The sequence below is a fragment of the Rutilus rutilus genome, assembly GCF_951802725.1.
Source record: "Rutilus rutilus genome assembly, chromosome: 15".
Lineage (NCBI taxonomy): Eukaryota > Metazoa > Chordata > Actinopteri > Cypriniformes > Leuciscidae > Rutilus > Rutilus rutilus.
In genome coordinates this window covers 2,114,928-2,140,863 of record NC_140220.1, presented here as the reverse complement: position 1 = coordinate 2,140,863, position 25,936 = coordinate 2,114,928, and the positions used below count along the sequence as shown (strand labels likewise).

The following is a 25,936-nucleotide window of genomic DNA, read 5'->3' as shown; positions in this document are numbered from 1 at the left end:
TATTTCTTTTTCTGATTTTTTTTTTTTTTTTTTTTTCTGATTGTACATATCCAATAATTTTTGTGTGATGGGTAGAGGGATGGGTTGTGTTGGGGTTTTGTTGTTTACTGTACTGTTTCAGTTTGGTTTTTTGGTATGTTGTAAAATCTTGAATAAACAGACCTTGTTAAAAAAAAAAAAAAAAAACTTTACTGCAATCTTCTGTGGGCTTCATCTGAAATCAGTCAAAGTGTGTGTTTAAGTGTGTGTGAATAAATCAATTCTCATCCATATGCAACATGTTTATGATTTAACGAGACTTAATAGTTCAAAGTAGAGCTTTTAATAGACTTAAAAGTCTTAATAGTTGAAATAAACGAAATTGATTCTGTAAATATTGTTAAATATAAACAGTGTTAAACCTTCTCTCACTCATATTAATACTTGACTGTGATATTTGTACCTTGAAGGTCAATCTACTCCTTATATGAGTAACAGTTTATTTTTACGTCTCTTTGAGGGGAAAAGCACTTTTCAAATGACAATGCAAATATTTTACAAACCATTCTAAAATTTCAGGTTATTTTTCACATCATTTCATGCCATCATCCTTCAGTTTTTTCTTCATGTCTGTGAAAAGAAAGTTCATTAATGAACCAAGGTCAAATCAAAATAGAAAACAGACTTCGGTGGGAAACATGAAGTGAGATTCACATAATGACTTTAATTTCATGACTTCACAGTTTTGTAAGAGTGTGTGTTGAACAGAAGAGTGTGTGTTGAACAGAAGAGCGAAGGGTTAAGAGACGAGTTAAACAGGTGCTTCGCTTCGAGACGACGGGATTCATTTGAATATCCGGCCATCGACCACAAAACACGACAGATTTCAGGGAAAACGTTTGCATTTTGAGTCAAGAATATAAAGATAAAATAATAGAATAAAATAAAATAAAATATAACATTAAATTAAATTAATTTATAACATAACATCATAAAATGTATTAATTAAATGAAATAATAACAGCGTAACAACAGAATAACATTAAATACCATTTTATTTCAAATTAAATAAAAAAAATTATATAACAACATAAAATGTAATTAAATAAAAATAAATCATTAAACTAAAAATAAATTAATAATGAAATGAAATTCAATTAAAAATACACAGTCTAAGCTGATAATTATATTTCCACGAATAATGCTTGTATATATTTTGCAGTTTATGAATTTCTGAGTTGAATCGAGCTATAATTATATTCGCAAGCAACAAAATAATACAATTTCAAGTACATGCTGCTAATTGAAATGAGTCAAACTTATAAATGTGTGAATATCATTTGTTAGATCATTTCAGACTGTAGCAACGTCTCTTTTTGTTCAATGTTTAGTTTGTAAAGTGTGTTTTGCATCTTTTTTAGTGCAGTAAATGCCACTTGTTTTGTATATTTGTATATTTAACATCAGTGCATTTTATAATGCAAAGTCATTCAGGCATTAGTGTCTGAACACCGTTAGATCTGCTGTATATTCATATATAACATTATATAACAGCTTGTTCATGAGTGTTAATGATGTCCGATGTATTGGATATAAGCTTGTTGATCATGGATTCCCACTTTATAGACATTGCATGAAAGTTTCTAGAGAATTCGTTAATGTTTGCGCCCAAAAGGAGCAGAACCGCGCTGTTATTGAGTGTGTGAGTGTGTGTTGCTGAGTAATTGTAGTCCCTGAGGACAGTCATAACATGAGGAGCGCGAACACACACACAGGTGCACACACCACTAAAACTGCTCCGTCATTTAACACAAGGGGAATTTATGCTTTAAACTGCTACTGTCACGTCACGTCTGAGCAATAATCATCTGAGATATTAATAAATACCTGGAACAGAGAGCAGATATAGCAGATATAGACTGTTGAACCTGCACGCACTGGATTGATATAGTGACATAAAGCTAATTAAAGTTAATTCATATTCAATAATGCAAAAAATAAAATACATAAATAGCAACAATAGACATTTTTCTATTGTTTTTCATTGCAAACATCTAAACATTCTTAAATCAAGATGCATTTACTGGAGAAGCAAAATGACTTTATTTTCCAGAAAAATACATCAAAATGAAATTAGTTTAATTGCAAAGCAAGAACAAACACATGCTAATAGGTTCAGAAAGTTAAATCTTGTTTTCTCTGTGAATAAAGATTTCATTTAGCGAGACTTAATATCTTCAGGCATTTTGCTTTTCAAGTAAACAAATCTTGATTTAAGAATGTTTAGATATTTGTACTGGAAAACAAGCCTAAAATACCAAGAAAACTGGTGGTGAACTGATGACTCTGAGCTTCACATCTGTGGAGTCTCCACCCAAAAACAGGCAAATGACTGCATCTCAAAACTGAACTGCACGAGTTATCAAAACCAAATCCTGCACAGCCTCTGCTGAACACATCAGATCCCACATCTCGATACACACAGCTGAGGATGTCGGGAAGTGGTGGGAACGGGAAGCTGCGTCAGTGGCTGATTGAACAGGTGGATTCTGGGAAATATCCCGGGTTAGTGTGGGAGGATCGAGAGCGAAGCACCTTCAGGATCCCGTGGAAACACGCAGGGAAGCAGGACTATAACCGGGACGAGGACGCGGCGCTCTTCAAGGTGATGTTACGCATATTATAGGTACATTTAAAAATGAATTAATTACAATAATTGTATTTGCAAGCAACAAAACAATAAAACATGCATGCTTATAAATGTGTGAAATGTCTTTTTTATCAAAGGTTTTGATCACAAAGTATGTTTTTCTTTTCTTTTTTTTTTCTTTTTTGCAATAAATGCCACTTGTTTTGATATTGTACATTTTATAATGCAACGACATTCATGGTGTCTGGTGCTCTTCGCGTAGCGGTCAAAAATTTGATTTTATTTTTTATTTTTTATTAAATGAATGTACTATATCTTAGTTTGATGATGTTTTTTATTTATTTATTTTTTTTATTTTTTTACGCTGTATTTATAATCAATTTATTCACTTTTTGAGCATAGACCTGAAAATTAAATTTCCAACTTAAATTTCAACTTTCCGACTTCAGTTTGGTGTCTTTTTAAAGAAGACACTTGGCAAATTATTGCCAAAGTCAAAAAAGTTTTAAAAAGTGAACTTAAAAAGAGTTACAGAATTTTACGCTTATTGTTATAAAAAAGCACAAAAATACTATTTTCAATTTTTATATGAAATCTATATTTTCAAAAACAAGTTTTACTCTAAAACTGCAAGAAAATCAAAACCATATATCTAAACAAGTTGTGTTCCAAATTAAAGGTTGATATCTCAATAAATGATCTTTCAGTGAGAGTGTGTTCGGCTGCAGTACCAAACGCTTCCACTAGAGGAAACTCGTCTCCATTCATTTACAATGCGCTCATTTCTGACCGCGAGGAGCACAAGTGTGATTATTGTTTTCAGGATCATTAAACCTTTTCCAATCATGTCCATGATTTATTTGTGTGTTCACATATCAAGTGCCAAAACCTTTACCAAATTGTGTACCATTCCGATGAAGAAAAAAAAAAGAAGTACATTTTTAATTGACCGAATTGTAAAATTGACCGAAGAGCACCAGAGGGTTACGTGTCTAAACATGCTGTATATGCACATGCAAATTAGATCTGTTCAGCATTATATAACAGCTTGTTCGTGGTTTGTTGGATCAGGCCTGGGCTCTGTTTAAGGGGAAGTATCGTGAGGGAATAGATAAAGCGGATCCTCCCACCTGGAAAACGCGTCTCAGGTGCGCGCTGAACAAGAGCAGTGACTTCGAGGAGCTCGTGGGCCGGAGTCAGCTGGACGTGTCAGAACCGTTCAAAGTTTACCGGGTCATTCCTGAGGGAACCAAAAGAGGTAAACACTCACACACACACGCTTGAATACACATCCATTTGGGCAGTGTTCGAATTGTGTCAAAGCTCTTAATGTCGAAATTCTATTCAGATCATTAAATTACCAAACAATCATAAAAGAAAGAAATATTATCTTACTGTCATCGTGAGGTGAAAATGAGGATCCACTCTGCCAGACTCTCGTGAAAGTGCTTATCTATAGCACGAAATTTATTTCTCGTAGTAGCCTACCATTTATTCGCCAAAAATAGTTTTTGCGTGCATATGATACGCACTTTATGGCGTGTAATACGCACGTACTCCACACCCCTAATCCTACCCAAGGGGTTTGCAGTGTATCATTTACACAAAAACAAAAACAAAAAAAAACTATTTTTGGCATATAAATGGCACGATCAATAAAATGTATCTGTTTATAAATTTGAGCGTCTTTTCAGACGCAAATCTAATTTGAATCACTTTCTAATAGGAGCGGCAGCGAAATACTTTGATTAAAAATATATATATTACCTAATAAATTATGTTTCTATTATTTTAGTTTTAATGAAAAACCAGGGGACCCCCCGAGGTAATTTTTGGGGGCCTTATGGGGGGTCCCCTGATGCTTATGGGGGGTCCCGGACCCCCCCAGCCCCCCCTCAATTCGAACACTGCATTTGGGTCTCTATTATGCCCCATAAGACACACATAAATATCACATTTAAATATGATATGAAATAATAACAACATATATATTAGGGCTGCCAAAATAACATTTTCATTAATGTTAATCAAACAACAAAAGACAGAGAAATTCACTCACTTTTGACTGAATAACTTTTGTAGCTTTAATAAGGATAAATCTATATATTTTGGCAGAGTAAGTTAAAATCAGAACAATATACTATAAAAAATATAATTAAAATTGTAATGTATACACACACACACACACACACTGTTAGAAATTATTTATATATATATATATATGTGTGTGTGTGTGTGTGTGTGTGTATGTATATATATATGTGTGTATTAAATTTCTGAACGTACATGTAATAAAAAAATTATATATATATATACACACACACACACACACACACACCGGTATATATATGTATATTTATTTATTTATTTATATAGCATTTTCATTTTCATTTTGAATTAAACATATATATAAATATATATATATATTTAGAAATTATATATAATTTTTTTAGATTATTTATATACATACAATATAATAAAAAATGTAACTACATTTAATTAAAACTCATTTCTCCTCCATTTCAGGACCAAAATCATATGAGAAAGTTTCCACAAGCCTAGGTCACCATAACTACCCGTTTTTTCCCTCATATCAGCCTGTGGAGGGTCAGGTAACACTAGCCTAAAAGAGTTTCTTGCAGACTACAACTAAATTAAACTCTAAAGTAACATCTGGCTATGATAATATAGATGAGAGACAAGAATGAATGTATGATTTTGCTAACAGGTAGTGTTTCTATGGCCGTCTCTGTACAGGTGTGTAACTTCCTGTCTGTTCCTGACCGAAGCTGGAGGGACTTCCTGTGTGAGCAGAACTCACTGTCAGACGCTCACTTCAGCCAGAACTCACGCTGGGACTCTGGTAATTACTCTAAGTGTGTGTGTGTGTGTGTGTGTGTGTGTGTGTGTGTGTGTGTGTGTGTGTGTGTGTGTGTGTGTGTGTGTGTGAGTGATCAGAACTCACTGTCAGACGCTCACCTCAGCTAGAACTCACGCTGGAACACTGGTAATTACTCTAAGTGTGTGTGTGGTCATTTGTTTATTAAATATATTGTCATTTAAATTGAAGAGAATTTTTGTGTGTGTGTGTGTGTGTGTGTGCGCGCCCAGGGTATCAGATAAGTGGATCTTTCTACAGCTGTAACACATTTGACTCGCCTCCGTCACCGTTCACCCTAGAGACCAGCTTGAGATCAGCAGAGGCCATGGCACTGTCAGGTACACACTCCCAAACAACAGCCTAAAAACACCATAAAAAACACCTAGAAAATACCTAACAGCAACCTATAAATGCCCCAGTAACCACTTGGAACATCTTAGCAACCACCTAGCAACAGCCTAGCAAATACATACAAATGCCCCAGTAACCACTGAGAACATATTAGTAACAGCCTAGCAACCACCTAGCAACTAACTACAAATGCCCCAGTAACCACTAAGAACATCTTAGCAACTACCTATAAATGCCCCAGTAACAACTTGAAACATCTTAGCAATCACCTAGCAACACCCTAGCAACTACCTAGCAACTACCTATAAATGCCCCAGTAAGTACATCTTAGCAACCGCCTAGCAACAGCCTAGTTACTACATACAAATGCCCCAGTAACCACTTAGGGCATGTTAGCAACAGCCTAGCAACTACCTACAAGTGCCCCAGTAACCACTGAGAACATATTAGCAACAGCCTAGCAACCACCTAGCAACTAACTACAAATGCCACAGTAACCACTTAGAACATCTTAGCAACCACCTAACAACTACCAACAAATGCTCCAGTAACCACTTAGAATATCTTAGCAACTGTCAAGCAACCGCCTACAAATGCCCCAGTAACCACTTAGACCATCTAAGTAACTGCCTAGCAACTACCTATAAATGCCCCAGTAACCACTTAGAACATCTTAGCAACTGCCTAGCAACTACCTATAAATGCCTCAGTAACCACTTAGAACATCTTAGCAACTGCCTAGCAACAACCTACAAATGCCCCAGTAACCACTTTGAACACCTTAGCAACAGCCTAGAAACTACCTTAGCAACAGCCTAGCAACTACCTACAAATGCCCCAGTAACCACTTAGATCACCTTACCAACAGGTTAGCAACAACCTACAAATGCCCCAGTAACCACTAAGACCATCTTAGCAACACCTAGTAACCACCTAGCAACAACCTACAAAAGCAATGATTTCTGTTTTCCATTGTTTGGTCACGTGTTCTTGCTGGTCTCTGAATGTCTCCCAGACCCACGTCTGCACGTGACGGTGTTCAGTGGCGAGACGCTGTTCGCTGACGTCACGGTGACGAGCGTCGAGGGCTGTCGACTGGCTCCTCCCCCTGACAGCTGGAGCCCCGGGGGCCCCGAGCTGGTTCCTCTTCCTCAGGCGGAGCGAGGAGCGCTGGAGGGAGGCGTTCTGCTTTGGATGACGCCCGATGGCCTGTACGCCCGCTGCGTCTGCCAGAGCCAGGTGTACTGCGACGGGACACACACACACCTGAGCGACAAACTCTGTCAACTAGAGAGAGAGCAGACCAGCAAAGTCCTGGACACACAGATCTTCCTCACAGGTTAGAAGAACCAAGCGGCAACCTCAAGTCTCTCACTTTAATCCAACACTGAAGTGACTTAAACTGTAATTCATCGACTGGCCACTAGAGACAGGCTGCAGAAGAGAGTCAATCTTGTTTATTTCTCGCTATTCAGAATTTTTTTGCGTGATATAAAGTCGCAGTTGTGAAAAGTCAGACTAGCGTGATATAAACTCACAATTGTGAAAAACAAGTCAGACTAGCGTGATATAAACTCGCAATTGTGAAAAGTCAGACTAGCGTGATATAAACTCGCAATTGTGAAAAGTCAGACTAGCGTGATATAAACTCGCAATTGTGAAAAGTCAGAATAGCGAGATATAAACTCGCAATTGTGAAAAAAATCTGAATAGCGAGATATGAACTCGCAATTAAAAAAAAAGTCAGAATAGTGTGATATAAACTCACAATTGTGAAAAGAGTCAAAATAGCGAAATATAAACTCGCAATTGTGAAAAAAAGTCAAAATAGCGAGATATAAACTCGCAATTGTGAAAAAAATCTGAATAGCGAGATATAAACTCGCAATTAAAAAAAAAGTCCGAATAGTGTGATATAAACTCGCAATTGTGAAAAGAGTCAAAATAGCGAAATATAAACTCGCAATTGTGAAAAAAAGTCAAAATAGCGAGATATAAACTCGCAATTGTGAAAAAAGTCAAAATAGCGAGATATAAACTCGCAATTGTGAAAAGTCAGACTAGCGTGATATAAACTCGCAATTGTGAAAAGTCAGACTAGCGTGATATAAACTCGCAATTGTGAAAAGTCAGACTAGCGTGATATAAACTCGCAATTGTGAAAAGTCAGACTAGTGTGATATAAACTCGCAATTGTGAAAAGTCAGACTAGCGTGATATAAACTCGCAATTGTGAAAAGTCAGACTAGCGTGATATAAACTCGCAATTGTGAAAAGTCAGACTAGCATGATATAAACTCGCAATTGTGAAAAGTCAGACTAGCGTGATATAAACTCGCAACTGTGAAAAGTCAGACTAGCGTGATATAAACTCGCAATTGTGAAAAGTCAGACTAGTGTGATATAAACTCGCAATTGTGAAAAAAGTCAAAATAGCGAGATATAAACTCGCAATTGTGAAAAGTCAGACTAGTGTGATATAAACTCGCAATTGTGAAAAAAAGTCAGACTAGTGTGATATAAACTCGCAATTGTGAAAAAAAGTCAGAATAGCGTGATATAAACTTGCAATTGTGAAAAGTCAGACTAGTGTGATATAAACTCGCAATTGTGAAAAGTCAGACTAGCGTGATATAAACTCGCAATTGTGAAAAGTCAGACTAGTGTGATATAAACTCGCAATTGTGAAAAAAGTCAAAATAGCGAGATATAAACTCGCAATTGTGAAAAGTCAGACTAGTGTGATATAAACTCGCAATTGTGAAAAAAAGTCAGACTAGTGTGATATAAACTCGCAATTGTGAAAAAAAGTCAGAATAGCGTGATATAAACTTGCAATTGTGAAAAGTCAGACTAGTGTGATATAAACTCGCAATTGTGAAAAAAAGTCAGAATAGCGTGATATAAACTTGCAATTGTAAAAAGTCAGAATAGCGAGATATAAACTCGCAATTGTGAAAAATCAGAATAGCGTGATATAAAGTCGCAATTGCGAGTTATAAAGTCAGAATAGCGAGATATAAACTCGCAATAAAAAAAAAGTCAGAATAGCGTGATATAAACTTACAATTGTGAAAAACAAGTCAGAATAGCGAGATATAAACTTACAATTGTGAAAAACAAGTCAGAATAGCGTGATATAAAGTCGCAATTGTGAGAATTTTTTTTCAAAATAGCGAGATATAAACTCGCAATTAAAAAAAAAGTCAGAATAGCGAGATATAAACTTACAATTGTGAAAAACAAGTCAGAATAGTGTGATATAAACTCGCAATTGTGAGAGAAAAAGTCAGAATTAAAAAAGTAGTAATTACCTTATTTATTTCTATTCTGTGGCAGAAACAAGCCGCCCTGACGACAACTAAATGGCATATTTAAAGTCGGCATGAAACAGAAGTTGCGCTAGTCTTTACTCCCCTATAGTGACGTATATCCGAGTGAAACGGCTTCAGGAACAAGAACAAATGTGGGCGGGGCTTGATTGTGTCTGTGGGGAATTGATTGGATGGTTGTGGTTTGCTATTGGTGGATCTCATGTGAGTGACAGGTTGCCCCGCCCTCGTCATCAGAGAAGAGATGTCGCTGCAAGAGGAAGTTATTTGATTCAAGATTACAAGAATGCATGAATTTTATGGGCAAAATCATTTACAATAAATACTACAATATTCCATAAAAAATAAGAATTGCCAATTTTGAATTCATGACTTTTAATACAATATTCACTCACTCATTCAGAACTCCAGGGATATTTCCTGCACGCGCGTCCTCCTCCACGTTTCCACGTGCAGCTTTTCTTCGAGAGCTGTGACCCCTCCGCAGACAAGAGACCCCTGACCGTTCAGGTAGCGACCTTTGACCTCTCCATCCACACAAATGTTGTCGTCCACACGACCACAGCTCTCTTGTGTTGTCCTACAGGTGGAGCCGCTGTTCGCCCGGCAGATGATGCTCCTCCTCCAGCAGGGCGGCATCAATTACATGAGAAGCACCTATGAACTTTCACCTCTGACCCCTGAGCAGCTTTACACACATCAAGATTTCCCTGCCATCAATGGACACCAGACGCATGGGAACTTCATACAAGAGTGACCCCGCAGGAGTTACAAGACGTTTCTACGTTTTAGCAAAGTAAAATACACCAATTTTTGATTGGCAGTTAATATTAATGACGCAAAAACATCATGTTTACGGTTGCAGAGCCACGTAGCAATTTAATGCATTAATACAAAGTGTGTCACAACATTTTACAGGTCTTTCAAAACCAAATACTGAATAAATAACTATAGTATTATATATAATAATAATAATAATAATAATATTTCTGTGGCTGTCTGTATTATTAATAATGTTTATATTTGTGTGCTCTGTTTGTTATTTTCTCTGCTTGCACTGTTGGAAAACTGATTTAACAGCATCTCAGGGACAAAATCGTTTTAAATGAATGTATGTTTTTCTGTGTTGTTAATGTGAATGTGATATCCACACACTGCTTACTACACAGTATACAGTAAACACACCTACAGTACAGTAAACTTATGTGATTTCAGGAACACCATCATAACTTTACAGTTCGCTAAACAATGAACCATTGTATGTTAATAATGCTGTAAAACCTTCATTGTTCATTCTTGGTTCATGTTAGTTAAGCATTAACTTCTGTTATTGTAAAGTGTTACTTCCATCAGCAGTTTGCTTGACTATATTGTCATTTCTTTATGGCATACAGATTGAATCCTGTGTCCAAGTATTAAATATTATAAATTTGAACATTAATTGCCCCTTAAATTAACAAAGCACGAGTCACTTAATTCTTTATTTATTGCATTTATTTGGTTCACACAGAAATACACAATAAATATGACATTCACTGACTACCATACACAACTGGACAGTGTTTGAAATCCGACACTTTTTAGAGTGAAACACTTGTAAACTTGTTTTTTTCCCTACATGGACCACATAATTCGGTTTTGGAATGAACACGGTTAGTTAGAGTTAGTTCACCCAAAAATGAAAGTTCTGTCAGTAATCACTCTACCTCATGTTGTTCAACCCCGTAAGACTTTCGTTCATCTTCAGAACACAAATTAAGATATTTCTGATTAAATCTGAGAGCTGTCTCACTCCTCCATAGGCTTCTCTGTTACTGAAACTTGCCGGCCCAGAAAGTTAGTAAAGACAATGTTTAAAATAGTCCAGTGACTACAGTGGCTCAACCTTAAGTTCATCAAGCGACGAGAATACTTTTTGTGCGCAAAAGGAACGACTTTATTCAACTCTTCATTTTCTTCTGTTTCTCTGAGTGAGTTGACGTAGTGTAACAGCGCAGCGCTTCTGGGTTATACGTCAGAACGGAGGCTCACTATTGGCCAGCATCACACGCATCACATGACTAGCGTCAGCCAATAGTGAGCCTCCGTTCTGACGTATAACCCAGAAGCGCTGCGCTGTTACACTACGTCAACTCACTCAGAGAAACAGAAGAAAATGAAGAGTTGAATAAAGTCGTTACTTTTGCGCACAAAAAGTATTCTCGTCGCTTGATGAACTTAAGGTTGAGCCACTTGGACTATTTTAAACATTGTCTTTACTAACTTTTCTGGCCCGGCAAGTTTAAATAACAGAGAAGCCTATGGAGGAGTGAGACAGCTCTCAGATTTAATCAAAAATATCTTAATTTGTGTTCTGAAGATGAACGAAAGTCTTTGAACAACATGAGGGCGAGTAATTACTGACAGAGTTTACATCTTTGGGTGAACTAACCCTTTAATGCCCACAGACGCTGTCTAGTAGTGAAATAAGTGACATTTCCAAAGATCTCAAACGATTCAACCAATCAGACCTCTTGCATCCGTTCACGCCGTTCCAAAGATGTCACGACTTAACAGGAAGTGACATCGGTCAGTGAGTGATTGCATACACAAACCCACAGTGAAGTGGTGAACCTGATGTGCTAGAAACTGAAGCAACTTGCTTACTAGTGAAATAGTGTTCAAAAATAATACTGGCATCTCTTTATTTCAAGTGCTTCCCTTTTAAATGAACTCGAAAGGTCCCTAAAATATCACAAAACAGTAAAACAATCATCACGTAGTGAACATGATTATACGTCACATTCAATATAAAAAACTCAAATACAAAAAGAAAACAATATAAAACATCGGAGAACAAGGCAAATAAAACACTTTGGTCAAAAAGAAACTATTGGTGGTACATGTTTCCAGGAGGACGTCCTTTTACTTGCACTCTCGTCAAGCAAACGTGAAAACGCACCGAATGAACTGAAACGCATCAAATTGCCACGAATGTAAACACAAAAGATTTTCAATCTGAGCAACTGACCCTGACGCAACAGATTTGGCCAACGAATACGGTTCTTCGGCTTCCCGAGTATCATACACGATCCAGAAAACGATTCCTCTCCGTTCACGTACACAAATATGTGTTTATATATTGGTTATATGTCAGCAGGAGAACGTCCCTAGAGAACATTGCATGCTGGGATGGCGGAGAGTGGCGTCGGAGGTTAAAGCTCTCTCTCTGCACTTTAGTCTGAAGCTCAGACCAGGAGAAAACTATTAAAACCACGTCATCAAGTATGACTGGATTTGCACAAACCACACCAAACGGCCTCGTACAGTACGGGATGAAGCGACGCCCAACATTTCCTCGTATGTCATGCCGTGAGCGTGGAGAAGCGTGTCTCGGTGCGCGTGGGTACGTAAGCGTGTGGCGCAGGCGCTCATTCGAAGGCCCACACCTCCAGGTTCTGGATGGTGAAGTCCTGTTTGGAGGACAGTGGCAGGTTATTGAAGGTGGAGCACTTGGAGGTGGTGCCGTGGTAAAGGTCAGCGTCCAGCCACAGGCCCAGACGACCCCTGGGAAGCGGACAGGTGAGCGTTAGGGATAGTTCACCCAAAAATGAAAATTACCCCATGATTTACTCTCCCTCAAGTCATCATAGGTGTATATTACATTCTTCTGTCAGACGGATACAATCAGAGTAATATTAAAAAAATGTCCTGGCTCTTCAAAGGTTTATAATGGCAGTGAATGGCTGTTTCTGTTTTGAAGTCCATAAAAGTGCATCTATCCATCATAAAAGTGCATCTATCCATCATAAAAGTGCATCTGTCCATCATAAAAGTGCATCTGTCCATCATAAAAGTTAATCTATCCATCATAAGGTGTATCTATCCATCATAAAAGTGCATCTATCCATCATAAAAGTGCATCTGTCCATCATAAAAGTGCATCTATCCATGATAAAAGTGCATCTGTCAGCATAAAAGTTCATCTATTCATCATAAAAGTGCATCTGTCCATCATAAAAGTGCATCTATCCATGATAAAAGTCAAAAATCAATAAACTTGTATCATGATAGATGCACTTTTATGATGGATAGATGCACTTATGATGGACAGATGCACTTTTATGATGGACAGATGCACTTTTATGGACTTCAAAATAGAAACAGCCATTCACTGCAATTATAAAGCTTTGAATAGCCAGGACATTTTTTTTATATAACGCCAATTGTATTCGTCTGACAGAAGATTGTCATATACACCTAGGATTGACTTGAGGGAGAGTAAATCATGGGCTAATTTTCATTTTTGTGTGAACTATCCCTTTAAACATGAGGCGGCGAGAGACACGCATGTACGGCAGGTTAGCATGTTTCTGAACTCACCCTCCTCCTCCGATCTGAAGGGAATCCGTGTTTCCTTTCACAAAGTAGGAGTTTTCACCCGTCCAGCGGTACACCTGAAGATAAAGGACGTCGACTGTCATTATTTAAATGTTTTTTGAAGTCCGAAGGTATTGAGGCCTGATTATCTGGGCAATATAAACAGATTTTCAGTTTGAAATATTGCTGGTTACTAAGTGGTTACAAACATTTTCTATCTGGTTGCTAGGGCATTTTTTTAACGGTAACTATCGTTCTCTGGATGGTTTCTAGGGTGTTGCTAGGCAACCACCCAGAACATCTTAGCAACTTTTTTGCAAAGTCCTGGCAACGAATTAGAACTCATTTGCAACCACCAAGAACACCTTAGTCTGGGTGGTTGTCTGGTGGCTGCAAATGTGTTCTGATTGGTTGCCAGGACATTGCCAAAAAGTTGCTAAGATGTTTTGGGTGGTTGCCAAGGCATTGCTATGTGGTTGCCAATGTTCCAGAGTGGTTTCTAGGGTGTTGGTAGGCAGTTGCTAAGGTGTTCTGGGTGGTTGCCTGGCGGTTGCAAATGTGTTCTGATTGGTTGCCAGGACATTGCCAAACAGTTGCTAAGATGGTCTGGGTGGTTGCTAAGGCATTGCTATGCGGTTGCCAATGTTCCTGAGTGGTTTCTAGGGTGTTGCTAAGTAGTTACTAAGGTGTTCTGATTGGTTGCCAGGACATTGCCAAACAGTTGCTAAGATGGTCTGGGTGGTTGCTAAGGCATTGCTATGTGGTTCCCAATGTTCTAGGGTGTTGCTAGGCAGCTGCTACAGTGTTCTGGGTGTTGCCAGGTTAAGGCATTGCTATGTGGCACTTGCAAGGACATTTTTCATAAATTTTGTCCTTAAAAATCTATGTAGGAACACACCTTGATCTCCGGGCAGAAGCTGTAGAGGAAGGTCTCTCCTGTCCCATAACAGTGCTCACTCACTCGGAAAGGGTGAGTGGAAAACGCTCCAAAAATCTGCAGGAGAAAATAACGAGTTTTTCAACATGACATCATTTTCACCGGTTTTACACCAACTGTGCTGGGTGGTATGGCCAAAAATCCATATCACGGTATTTTTCTAAATTATACCCGTTTCACCGTATATGACGGTATTTTTTAAGCATGAGTGTGTGTTAACCACATCTTCTACTGATTGAGAGAGGAGATACTGCTGTAGATTGACTTAGAATGACATACTTTACTTTCATGAGTGAATTTTGTAGAAAAAAAATCCACACTAGTATTAATACAGGTTTGTAAAGAGTTTATAAAGAGCTGCCAGCAGGAGGCGCTGTAGGAGCGGCAGAAACAGCGGTTTCCTCGGTAACATTCCCCATAAACGCTGCTTTATCAGGAAAGATAAAGAAAGATTCAATAGAAATAACATCGAAAACTTTCTAAAGACTATCAGTTCACGTCAGATACATTCATATCCTGCGTCGCGCTTTGACTTTGAAACGTGCAATTCTCATGTTCAATCAACGATGTCAAAGCCTTGTGGAAAATCTATTTGTGGCGGGCTGTGTTGATATTGTGAACCAATGTGTGGGAAACACTGTAATATAATTTGAGAGCTATCGATTATAGTTTAACCTCTCCATCTTCACCGTCACGTTTAGTGACACACACACACACACACACACACACACATCTTTGCATCACCACAGTTACAGTGAAAACACCCTCTCAAACAGTGTCGCGCCGCGTTCCCAACTCTGTTAAAGCGACACACTCCGGTATTGCAATATATAAAAAAGTAATATCATAACAAAAATAAACACTGGTGTTCGGTATGAACCGGTGTACGGCCCAGCACTACAACAGCAGTAACAGGAGTGTGTGTACCTGGTTGTCCATGTCTTTGATGACCATCAGCACAGGGCAGTCCAGCTCCATCAGGTTTCTGTACAGGGTTTTCAGGCTGGTCCCGTGTACGACTGTACTGTAGACCAGACGCCACGGATAACCCTGAACACGCGCCGGCAAACGAGTGGACAACTGCAGAGAAGAGCGTTAAACTAGTCAAGTCAACTTTATTTATATTGCGCTTTTTACAATACAGATAGTTTCAAAGCAACCAAGCTTTATAATGGCAGTGAATGGGTGCATGTCTTTGGAAGTCCATCAAAGTGCATCTATTCATGATTAAAGTGCATATATCCATGATAAAAGTGCATAATTCATAATAAAAGTGCATATATTCCAAAAGTGAAAATAACCAGCTCCTCAACACCACCAAAACGAAGGAGCTCATCGTGGACTTCAGGAAAGTGTCAAGAGGCACACACGACACCATCCACATCAATGGAATGGCTGTTGAGCGTGTCTCCAGTTTCAAGTTCCTGGGGATCCACATCTCGGCGGACATGACCTGGACAACCAACACCTCCAGCCTGGTCAAGAAGGCTCACCAGCGCCTCTTCTTCCTGAGGACACTGAGGAAGAATCAGCTTTCCTCCACTATCCTGGTGAACTTCTATCGCTGTGCAATAGAAAGCATCCTGACCAACTGTGCTACAGTGTGGTATGGGAGCTGTTCTGTTGCAGAGCGCAAGGCACTGCAGCGGGTGGTGAAAACCGCCCAGCGCATCACTGGGACTCCACTACCTGCCATCGAGCACATCCAGAGGAAACGCTGTCTGCATCGAGCTCGCAGCATCCTTAAGGACTCCTCTCACCCAGCCCACAGACTGTTTTCTCTCCTGCCTTCCGGCAGGCGTTTCAGGTGCCTCCGGACCAGGACCAGCAGACTAAAGAACAGTTTTTTCCCCAGAGCTGTCTCTTTATTAAACTCTAACCCTCATTGATCCCACTCCCCTCATATACTGATTGACTCGGCTCTCCCTCCTCACACCTGCCTCCATTTTGTTATTTGCAATACTATAATGTTCATTGCACTGCTGACTGTTATTACAGTAACAACTGTTTACATATGCATCTTGCACTACTACCTTGACTGGAATATGCTCAATTTGCACTGCCGACTGTTTATTTACAGTACCGACTGTTTATATATACATTGCAATATCGTACCTTAACTGTAATATGCAATTACTTTCCACTGCACTTTCACTCGGATAGCTCTGTCCAAACTTTATTTGCACTACTTTAAATCCATTGTTATACTGCTCATTAGCCTAACTTATACATATATCTATTTGTTAAATTCTGTTTATAGTAATAGCCATCTGTATATTATGCTCACATTCTGTTTATAGTAACAGCCATCTGTATATATATTCATAGTACATATCTATCTGTAAAATTCTGTTTATAGTAACAGCCATCTGTATATTATATTCAGTACATATCTATCTGTAAACATTCTGTTTATAGTAATAGCCATCTGTATATTATTATATTCAGTACATATCTAGCTGTAAACTCTGTTCACAGTAATAGTTATCTGTATATTATATTCATAGGACAATCTATCTGTAAATTTTTGTTTATAATAGTATTCAACTCTATATTTATTCAGTACATATCCATGTTCTGCACTTATGGAACCACTGTATATCCTGCACTTGCTGCTATTGCACTTCTGATTAGACCTAAACTGCAATTCGTTGCCTTGTACCTGTACTTGTGTAATGACAATAAAGTTGAATCTAATCTAATCTAATCTAATATATTCATGATAAAAGTGCTCTCCGAGCGTTAATAAAGGGCTTCTGAAGCGTTTGTGTAAGAAATATATCAATATTTAAAACTTTATCGACTAACTTAACTAGCTTCCAGCAGACGGCCGTACACATCGATTTACGCCAAAGAGCAACACTTGAACTTGATGCAGAACGTAAAAGCTAGTTATTTTAGTCGATAAAGTTTTAAATATGGATATTTTTCTTACACGAACGCATCGCTTCACTTCAGAAGGCCTTTATTAACCCCCGGAGCCGCGTCAAGCTCTTTTATCATGAATAGATGCCTTTTAATGGACTTTCAAAGACATACACCAATTCACTGCCATTATAAAGCTTGGAAAAGCCAGGATATTTTTTTTTATATAACTCTGATTGTATTCGTCTGAAAGAAGAATGTCATAAACACCTAGGATGACTTCAGGGAGAGTAAATCATGGGCTGATTTTCATTTTTGGGTGAACTATCCCTTTAAGTCAGTTCAGTGATGTTTCATTTTTGTTGTAAAAAAGTTATTAATTTAGTTCATTTACCATGTTTTTGTTCAAACCATTGCTTACCAAACTACACACACACACACACACACACACACACACACACATATATATATATATATATATATATACACATATATATATATATATGTGTGTGTGTGTGTGTAGTTTGGTAAGCAATGGTTTATATATATATATATATATATATATATATATATATATATATATATATATATATATATATATATATATATATATATATATATATATATATATATATATAAACACACACACACACACACACACATTTATCCGCTCTGGAGAAAACCATGATGTCATCGTCCAGCTCAGTTCAGTTCTCACATAATGGTGTCAATGCAGGAGATCAATAATATTATTGAATATTAAATTAAAATACTAGTCGCAATGATCACCACTTTTCACTTCATAGCAAACTAGTCAAACAAATCCCAATGGATCTGTAGTTGAAGTGTCAAATAAAGGAGACCTTCTCGATGTGTGTGTCCTCCAGGAGAGCGCTGGGGTCCATCAGCACTGGAAGGAGATCTACCGGCTCCTCGTCCTCGAAGCTGAAGCTCTGGCGTCTCTTGGCCTCATTAATCGTGATGATCTAGAAGACAAACGTTTTCAGGGGGTGAAAATTCTCATATTTATTGAATCCTTTTATGCTTGAATCTGGTTGATCTGAAGGTGTGCAGTTATTTTTATGGAGACGCAGGGCTAAAGTAGTTCCGGCAGGTTTAGATGGCAGTGCAGTTCCGTATCACTTCGCCAAAGGTCTTTACAGCCGACAATAGTAAAATAACCAAAACCCACAGCGACACTGACCAGGCAAATAAATATAGTAAACAATAGGATAAAAACAACAAATTATTTCCATGTTTTTTGCAACAAAACTAACAACATTCTCTCTCTCTCTCGCGCTCAAACACATAATACTGTCGAACACTGAGAGATTACACAGACTCAGGTAATTCACACACACTTAATCTCTCTCTGTTGCTCAAACACACACACTCACACAGAAACGTGTTGTCAGCGCTGCTCTGATGATTTTATCAGTAAAATAGTTTAAAAACTTAAAAGCTACATGAATTTCTCACTAGCGATATATTAACGGCGCTGTTCTTGAAGCAGATAAACTTACAGTTTCACTATTAGTCAAGACGCTGCTGTCGAACACTGAGAGACACACAGACTCAGGTAATTCACACACGCTTAATCTCTCTCTATAACTGCATTAATAACTGCATTGGTCTGCTATCAGTGGCTCTAAAATGACGTTTTGGAATCAGAAACAGGCGTGGGATGAGATGTGTAAGAAATTAGTTCCACACACAAGAGCGTTTCAAGGACAAAAACCTGAGAAATGTCTTGAAATAAATCATCTGAACAATGTCTTGAGGTGTGGTGACTGTGGTATAAGCGGAATAATTGACTGCGGGCTGTTGAAGTATTAGAAAATAATGCACACCTGAGGATTTTGCATTATTTTCTATGAATTCAACAATTCATCCATTATTCCTGTATGTTCCTCTCACGTGTATTGCTCACCTCCCAGCTGCGGGGAACCGGGTCACTGAAGAAGTTGTCGATCATGGTGAGCTCGTCTTTCTCCACGACCACGAAGCCCTGCTCCTGAGCGTCCTTCCCGTACGCGTCGGGAGACCACTGGATGAAGAACGAGTACAGGTGGTCCACTCTGAAGCAGAGGCGGTTCGGTTAGGGACGTACACTCATATTAAACACACATTAATCGCAATTTAACAAAGTGTTTTGGCGTGAAATCAATACATTTATTCAGCAAGGATACATTAAATTGTTCAAAAGCGACAGTAAAGACATAAATAATGTTAAAAAAAAAGATTTATATGTCAAATAATGCTGTTCTTTTGAACCTTCAATTTATGAAAAATCCTGTTTCCACAAAAAATATGAAGCAGCACAACCGTTTTCAACATTGATAATAACAATTATCTAATTATTAAATATAGTTTGAAGCAGAAATATTTAAATCCTAGTGTACTTTTTATATTCTAATAAATTATTTAGCTTTTAAATGCCTTGTACACCTTTATTATGGAAAAGCTCGTCATACCTTTCTTGCGGCACAGCGAACCAGTACTCCGGCTTCCGGCCCCTGTGGGCGGGGCTTGAGGTGCGACCCATGGCAAACGACTTCCTCATTGGCTTGCCCACCTTAAAGCAGAGGAACATGGGCGGAGCTTTGCTCTTTTCCTCGTTGAACAGCAGCATGTCTGTGAATCAGATCCGATATCAGCAAAACCGGTGTGTACCATTCCTCTCGCACTCTGTAACAGGTGTTTTTATTTACCTGATTTGATCAATAAATAATGAATAAATGGTAATTTAAGCACATTCTTTTAACTTAAATTCAAATAACTCACGATTTCATGCATAACCCTTTTAATTCAGCACAAAATATCTTACATTGGGTGTTTTTGCCGATCTCTTGTGGAAAAATAATAATATAAGATGATATTTCATGACTCTTAGGGTTAGGGTTATACCTCTTATAGCTCTATATGGAGCAAATGAGCTGTTCCGCTGGGTCCTAAAGTCATTTTCTCTTCAGTATGCGTCCAAATGATCTGACGGCGCGGGCGGGTATAGATATAAACATAGATGTCGCCTTCGCTACTGCAGTTCATTGGAACGAAACCGTAGCCAAGGCGACATCTATGTATATATCTATACCCGCCCGCGCCGTCAGATCATTTGGACGTGTGCTGTGTTCAAGAGATAACAACGATATAAATGCTGTTCGTTTTCTCACACAAACCGCTCGTTTCGTGTCTTAGGCCATCAATGTGTACTTATGATGGGGAATTGTTTCATTTGGACGATGGGGAATTGTTTTAATTTGGACTCTGTGCTTGTGTTTTGAGACAGTGACCATAGACCTGCATTATATGACTGACAGACAAGAACGGTTTGACCTAAAAATATCAAAATTGAAACTACTGCGGAAACAAAGACACCTACATCTTGGATGCCCTTGAGGTAAGCTAAAACATATCAAAAATTAATTTCAAAGTGAACTATCGCTTGAAGCATTCCTCGCATTCCATTCATTCCTATGGGGGTCAAACTGACCCGTGAGGGAAGGATGTGTTACTTTTTTAAATTTCAACCACAATTTTTTTTGTGTATTCGTGGTTCAAGTGCGACAAAAGTCCTAGGGTCTTGGACCCCTCTGATGAAAACTCAATTTGTAACATTTAAAAAAAAAAATAAAAAAAATAGTTTCGGGTCAAAATGGCCGGGTTAAAGGAACACGCCGACTTTTTGGGACTTTAGCTTATTCCCCGTATCCCCCAGAGTTAGATAAGTCCATACAAACCCTTCTCATCTCATCATCTAACTCTCGCAGAGAGTTCCTCAGAGTTGGAGTAAATCACTCCGCCTGAGTAGCAGTGCTTCACCTTCTGAGAATATAGTTCTCAGTATGTATACGGTTAGAAGATGGTTGTGACTCATGTGACCTTGTTATTTGTACACGCTGTGACTATACACATCACAACATGTAAATAGGAAAATGTTGGCGTTATTTTGTCACTTATTGGGAGTAGTATGCTAGCTGGAGCCGTTTACCTCCAGTCTTTGTGCTAAGCTAGGCTAGCGGTGGGTGCGTCAGTGCGGGAGTTACGGCACGCATGGAGATGAGAAGGGGGTGTGTGGACTTATCTAACTCTGGGGGATACGGGGAATAAGATAAAGTCACAAAAAGTCGGCGTGTTCCTTTAAGAGACATCGGTCATCAAAAGCACAAGAGACTGAAGCATGATGTTGGTTCTGCTCAGGGCCAAACGGGATCTTACGCAAGTGTTCAACCCCTGTTTGTTTTTCCAATGTCACCATCAACCTCTGCTGAGACACACACTGAAGTAAACACAAGCTCTGACACGAGAGCACTGCCTACACACACAGCATTTAGACATTTTCTACACAAAAAACAGCAACACTGTGCATTACTCATTCTCTACTCTCTGAGAAAAATGATCAAGCAGGATTGCATATCTTTTGTGAAGACAATCCCAGAATGCACTGCAATAAAAGCTGTTTTTACATTTAAATAACTCTAAAATAACACTGCCTATGTAGATAACACACAAGACAGCAAAGCAGCGCACTAGTTTTAGAAAGTGCATGCTCAAAAACACTCCTTGGCTGTGATTGGTTGGTCTGTCCTGTCAATCAAAATAAAACTCACCTTCGATTGGTCTCTGCATTGTGTTCACGAGCCACGACTTCATCTCGGCCTCACTGGCCCGTCTGCGTTTCTCCGCTTCGGAAAGAAGCTCTACGTCTAAGTTCGGTCCCTTATTGTCCTCAACATGTGCTCCAGGCAAACTACATTTCCCAGAATCCTCTGGGGTCACCTTGCTTTTTTGGTCGTTTTCGATTGCAAAGACACCGTTTACTAAAGTTTCACCGCTTGTTTTGGTCACTTCTACGGCAGCCTCCTTCCCATCATGCACCAGAGACCGTAGCAGATCCGCGTTGTCATCCGTGGAACGGTTGTGAAGCCCTTCATCTTCCTCTTCCTCAGCAATAAAAACACTCACGGATTTGTCTTTTTGGTCCATTGACATGCGTGTGGGTGTTCTTCTCTGCTCCTGAAGTGACGCCCCCTCCTGGCCGGAGCAAGTAGTGTTTGAGTCACTTTGAAGCAACTCCAGTTCAGTAAAACCTTCATCCGATGGCGATTTGTCAGCGATTTGGCTCTCTGATATCTCAGAGACGGCCGATTCGATATCGTCTAATATGATTGGCCGATTAGGTGCTCCGAGAGCCTCGTAACGACTAAAAGGGTTCAGATCTTGTTCTGAGGGAAGCTCTTCCCACTCGCCAGGCCTGTATAACGGACAGAGATCCCGCGGTTCATCACTATTATCACGGATCATCATCATCATCATGAGGGGGGAAGATGGTGAAATTAAAAGAGAGAAAAACAAACAAAACATCCAAAATGAACAAACGCAAGACAACTGAACAAAACAGAACATGACAAATAAATATGACAAAACTTAAGTGATGTTTGGTGTCAAAATAGACTAAAATGGGATGAATGAAAAAGTGGAGTGACGCTTATGAGAAAGAGGAGGACTTTAAATTCATATTTGAAGATTTGCATAAATTAATTTTGATTTGTCCCTAAAAATAAACTGCAATGAAAATGCATTTAAAGTAATACTTTGTTGACTACTATGGGAGGAGTGTGCAGGATGGAGAATACATGCTTAAAATATGCAGCAATTACACTGTTTATAAAGTACAGACTTTACATATTTAAATCGTTCGCTTTGCCACAGGGCTTTTTCTGCAGGTGTGTGTGCTTAAAAAAGAGGCGTTTGGGGAATGAATAAAGGAATGAATGAATGAATAAATAAATAACCAAAAAATATTACATTTAAATTGATCAAAATAACATAAATAATGAAAATAAATTAAAATCAATATATCATTAAAAATAAAAGAGAATAAATTCAAATAAGAGCATTTCATAAATCAAATGGTTTTAATCAAAAACCATTCAAATAATAAAATAAACAAAACAAATAAAGTAAAGTAAACCATTTAAAATATTAAATATATCATTAAAAATGAAGGAGAATAAATAAGTTCAAATGAATGCAATAAATCAAATAGTTTAAATCAGAATAAAAGAATAAATAAATAGTAAAACATTAAAATATATAATAATAATAAATATATTATATAATAATAATAAATAATAATTAAAAAATTATATATATATATATATATATATATATATATATATATATATATATTAAACAAATTAACCCAAAAACTAACTGGACTGGTATTGGTTACTACAGTGTTAAAATATCAACCTAAATTCATTTAATTTGATCTATGCACCCATAAATATTTCCTGAACCAAAAGCGTGACCTGATACAAACTGAACCAAGAGACATTAGAGCCGTTAAAACTTAAAACTCCTCAAATTAATAAGACACAGGAAGTGGCTGCTCACAGATTACATAATAAAAGCCTTCCTTTTATATAATGCTGACACTTAACTTTAAAACAGTGAACACAAGCACATAATCATTTTAAAGGGGACATATCATGAATATCTGCCTTTTTCCCGTGTGTAAGTGCTATAATCGGGTCCCGGTGCTTCTACAACCCGGAAAACGTGAAAAGTGAAACCCAGTGCAAGCATGTCAAACAATAAGCCGATCAGATTTTGCTCCCCTTCTGACGTATGAAGAGGATCTTATTATCTTATCTATTCAGAGTCCCAGACTCAGATGAGACAAGAGAGCAGTGGATTCATTTTATTTTCAACGGAAATCCCCCAGAAATAGATGAATCAATGTAACTCCACAACAACTACATAAATGTGTAATCTAACCGTTCAGAAAAGTCTCTCCGTAAGGCTGCACTCGCTACTTGTGATTCTGGGATTCTGGATGAGTGAGATTGGCCTGTTTTGTTATTGCCGGAGTATCTGAAGCTTGTGTAAAGGCTCCGCCCTCTTCTGAAAGGAGGCGGAGCAACATCTCATTTGCATTTAAAGGGACACACACAAAAACAGAGCGTTTTTGCTCACACCCTAAAAGGGGCAAATTTGACAAGCTACAATAAATAATATTGAGCTGAAATTTCCCAGACACACTCTGGGGACACCATACATTTATATTACACCTTGTGAAAAGGGGCATAATATGTCACCTTTAAATGAAACGTAAAAGATTGTAAAGAAGATGAATGGAAAGAGCGTTTTCTCACGATGGCAGCGCGTCCTTGAGCTTCATGCGGGACACGTCGTCATACAGCGCGACCGACAGCACCTCCTCCATGGGGCAGATCAGCCCGTACTCCTCACAGCCGTTCTCGATCACCAGCGGGTCCGACTTGTGCGGGTCGAACATGATGTTATTGGGCGTTATGATCATCACTCCTCCGACAACACCCTGGAAGAAACCAGATCTCAGGAGTCTCAGTTAAAGCTTTCCTGCGTCACGAGGACGGGTGAATTTGAACAATTCCGATTCTTATCAATTCCTAATTTCGATTCCAATAAGGTAAAAAAAACTTAGTTCTTATTCACATTTAGTCTTATTGCAAACCATTTAATTTAAGCTGAATATCATGAACAGAAATCAACAGGCTAAAGAACACTTACACAAAGAACTTATTTAAAACCCCCATAGAAAAACAACTAGTCTAACTAATATACATTTCAAGCTTTATTAAAGACAAGTAAACACTCAGTAATTAAAAAAGAATATAGAATATAGATATAAATATAGATGATGAAATGAAATATAGAACAAAGATACGATTGATATAAACAGTGTTTCAAGATTTTCAGGTTCAGAAACTGTAATCAAATGTAAAATAACTGCACTTTATAAATAAAACATTACATGACAAATACAGTTTCAAAAGTTATTCAGTCAAGAACGAGTGAATTTTCTCAGTCTTTTGTCGTTTGATTAGCGTTATTATAGAGACGGTTATTTTAGTGCATCAAGATAAACTAAATAAAACTGATAAATGTTGGTTTGGCAACTATCTGAAATATAATACGTTTAATATTAAATTTTATTTCAGGAAATGGTTTTTGTTTTTCCAAGTAACAATTTACAATTTATGATTTTAGTTTTATTTAACTATAATGCTTAGAGAACCAGTAGTGAGCTGGGAAATTTATCATTTTAAAATAAAACACTTACTAAAATAAGAATATTTTATTTGTTTATCTGGAGGCGGGGCTCATTTGCATATTCATAGAACCGCGTATACTAAATGAGGCAAGGGTGTCGAGTTACACTCAAAGAAATTTTAAGGCATGAAGAAATTTGTTTTCAAGGAAAAACATTTAAATTTGTCATTTTGGTGATAAAATATGAGTTTTAAGGGATACAATTATTGACTACAGGGGAACTTGATATATAAACTAATATAAATAAATGCATTAGAAATATTTTTCATTCCTATTTCATGTTAACTAATAAACAACAAATGTTTCTATATTTTTTAATGGTTTTAGTTAAAGGTGCAGTGTGTAACTTTCTCACTCTACTTAAGCATAAAAATACCATAATATGTTTGCATATATTGAGGAAACATGCTAAGTTCTTCTACAGCCAGTTATTTTACTTTGAAATGTGTGTTTCCAGGCTGGAATGTGTGTTATTGTTTTGG

The 25,936-nt window shown here is 37.9% G+C and overlaps 2 protein-coding genes across 4 annotated transcripts in view; one reads left to right on the top strand and one right to left on the bottom strand.

Moving 5' to 3' along the window:
• Positions 1–2,401: 2,401 nt before the first annotated feature.
• Positions 2,402–10,557, top strand: irf4l (interferon regulatory factor 4 like). The gene is made up of 8 exons (XM_084432428.1): positions 2,402–2,644; positions 3,701–3,887; positions 5,156–5,241; positions 5,387–5,492; positions 5,741–5,848; positions 6,877–7,200; positions 9,597–9,703; positions 9,780–10,557. Exons 1-8 carry the CDS (start codon positions 2,471–2,473, stop codon positions 9,948–9,950), a joined length of 1,263 nt encoding a protein of 420 aa, XP_084288554.1. The 5' UTR covers positions 2,402–2,470; the 3' UTR covers positions 9,951–10,557.
• A 112-nt stretch (positions 10,558–10,669) lies between these two features.
• Positions 10,670–25,936, bottom strand: part of ncoa7b (nuclear receptor coactivator 7b) — a 25,755-nt gene continuing 10,488 nt past the window's right edge. For 2 of the 3 annotated variants that reach the window (XM_084432425.1, XM_084432426.1), the window contains exons 8-16: positions 24,515–24,699; positions 21,965–22,641; positions 19,829–19,988; positions 19,285–19,432; positions 18,218–18,340; positions 15,417–15,569; positions 14,451–14,546; positions 13,556–13,629; positions 11,510–12,739 (exon numbers count right to left, since the gene is read on the bottom strand). In XM_084432425.1, the coding sequence (XP_084288551.1) occupies positions 12,604–12,739; positions 13,556–13,629; positions 14,451–14,546; positions 15,417–15,569; positions 18,218–18,340; positions 19,285–19,432; positions 19,829–19,988; positions 21,965–22,641; positions 24,515–24,699 (1,752 nt within the window). In that variant the 3' untranslated portion in view covers positions 11,510–12,603. Of the gene's footprint in view, positions 12,740–13,555; positions 13,630–14,450; positions 14,547–15,416; positions 15,570–18,217; positions 18,341–19,284; positions 19,433–19,828; positions 19,989–21,964; positions 22,642–24,514; positions 24,700–25,936 lie in introns of all 3 variants that reach the window. The other variant, XM_084432427.1, reaches the window with a different exon arrangement.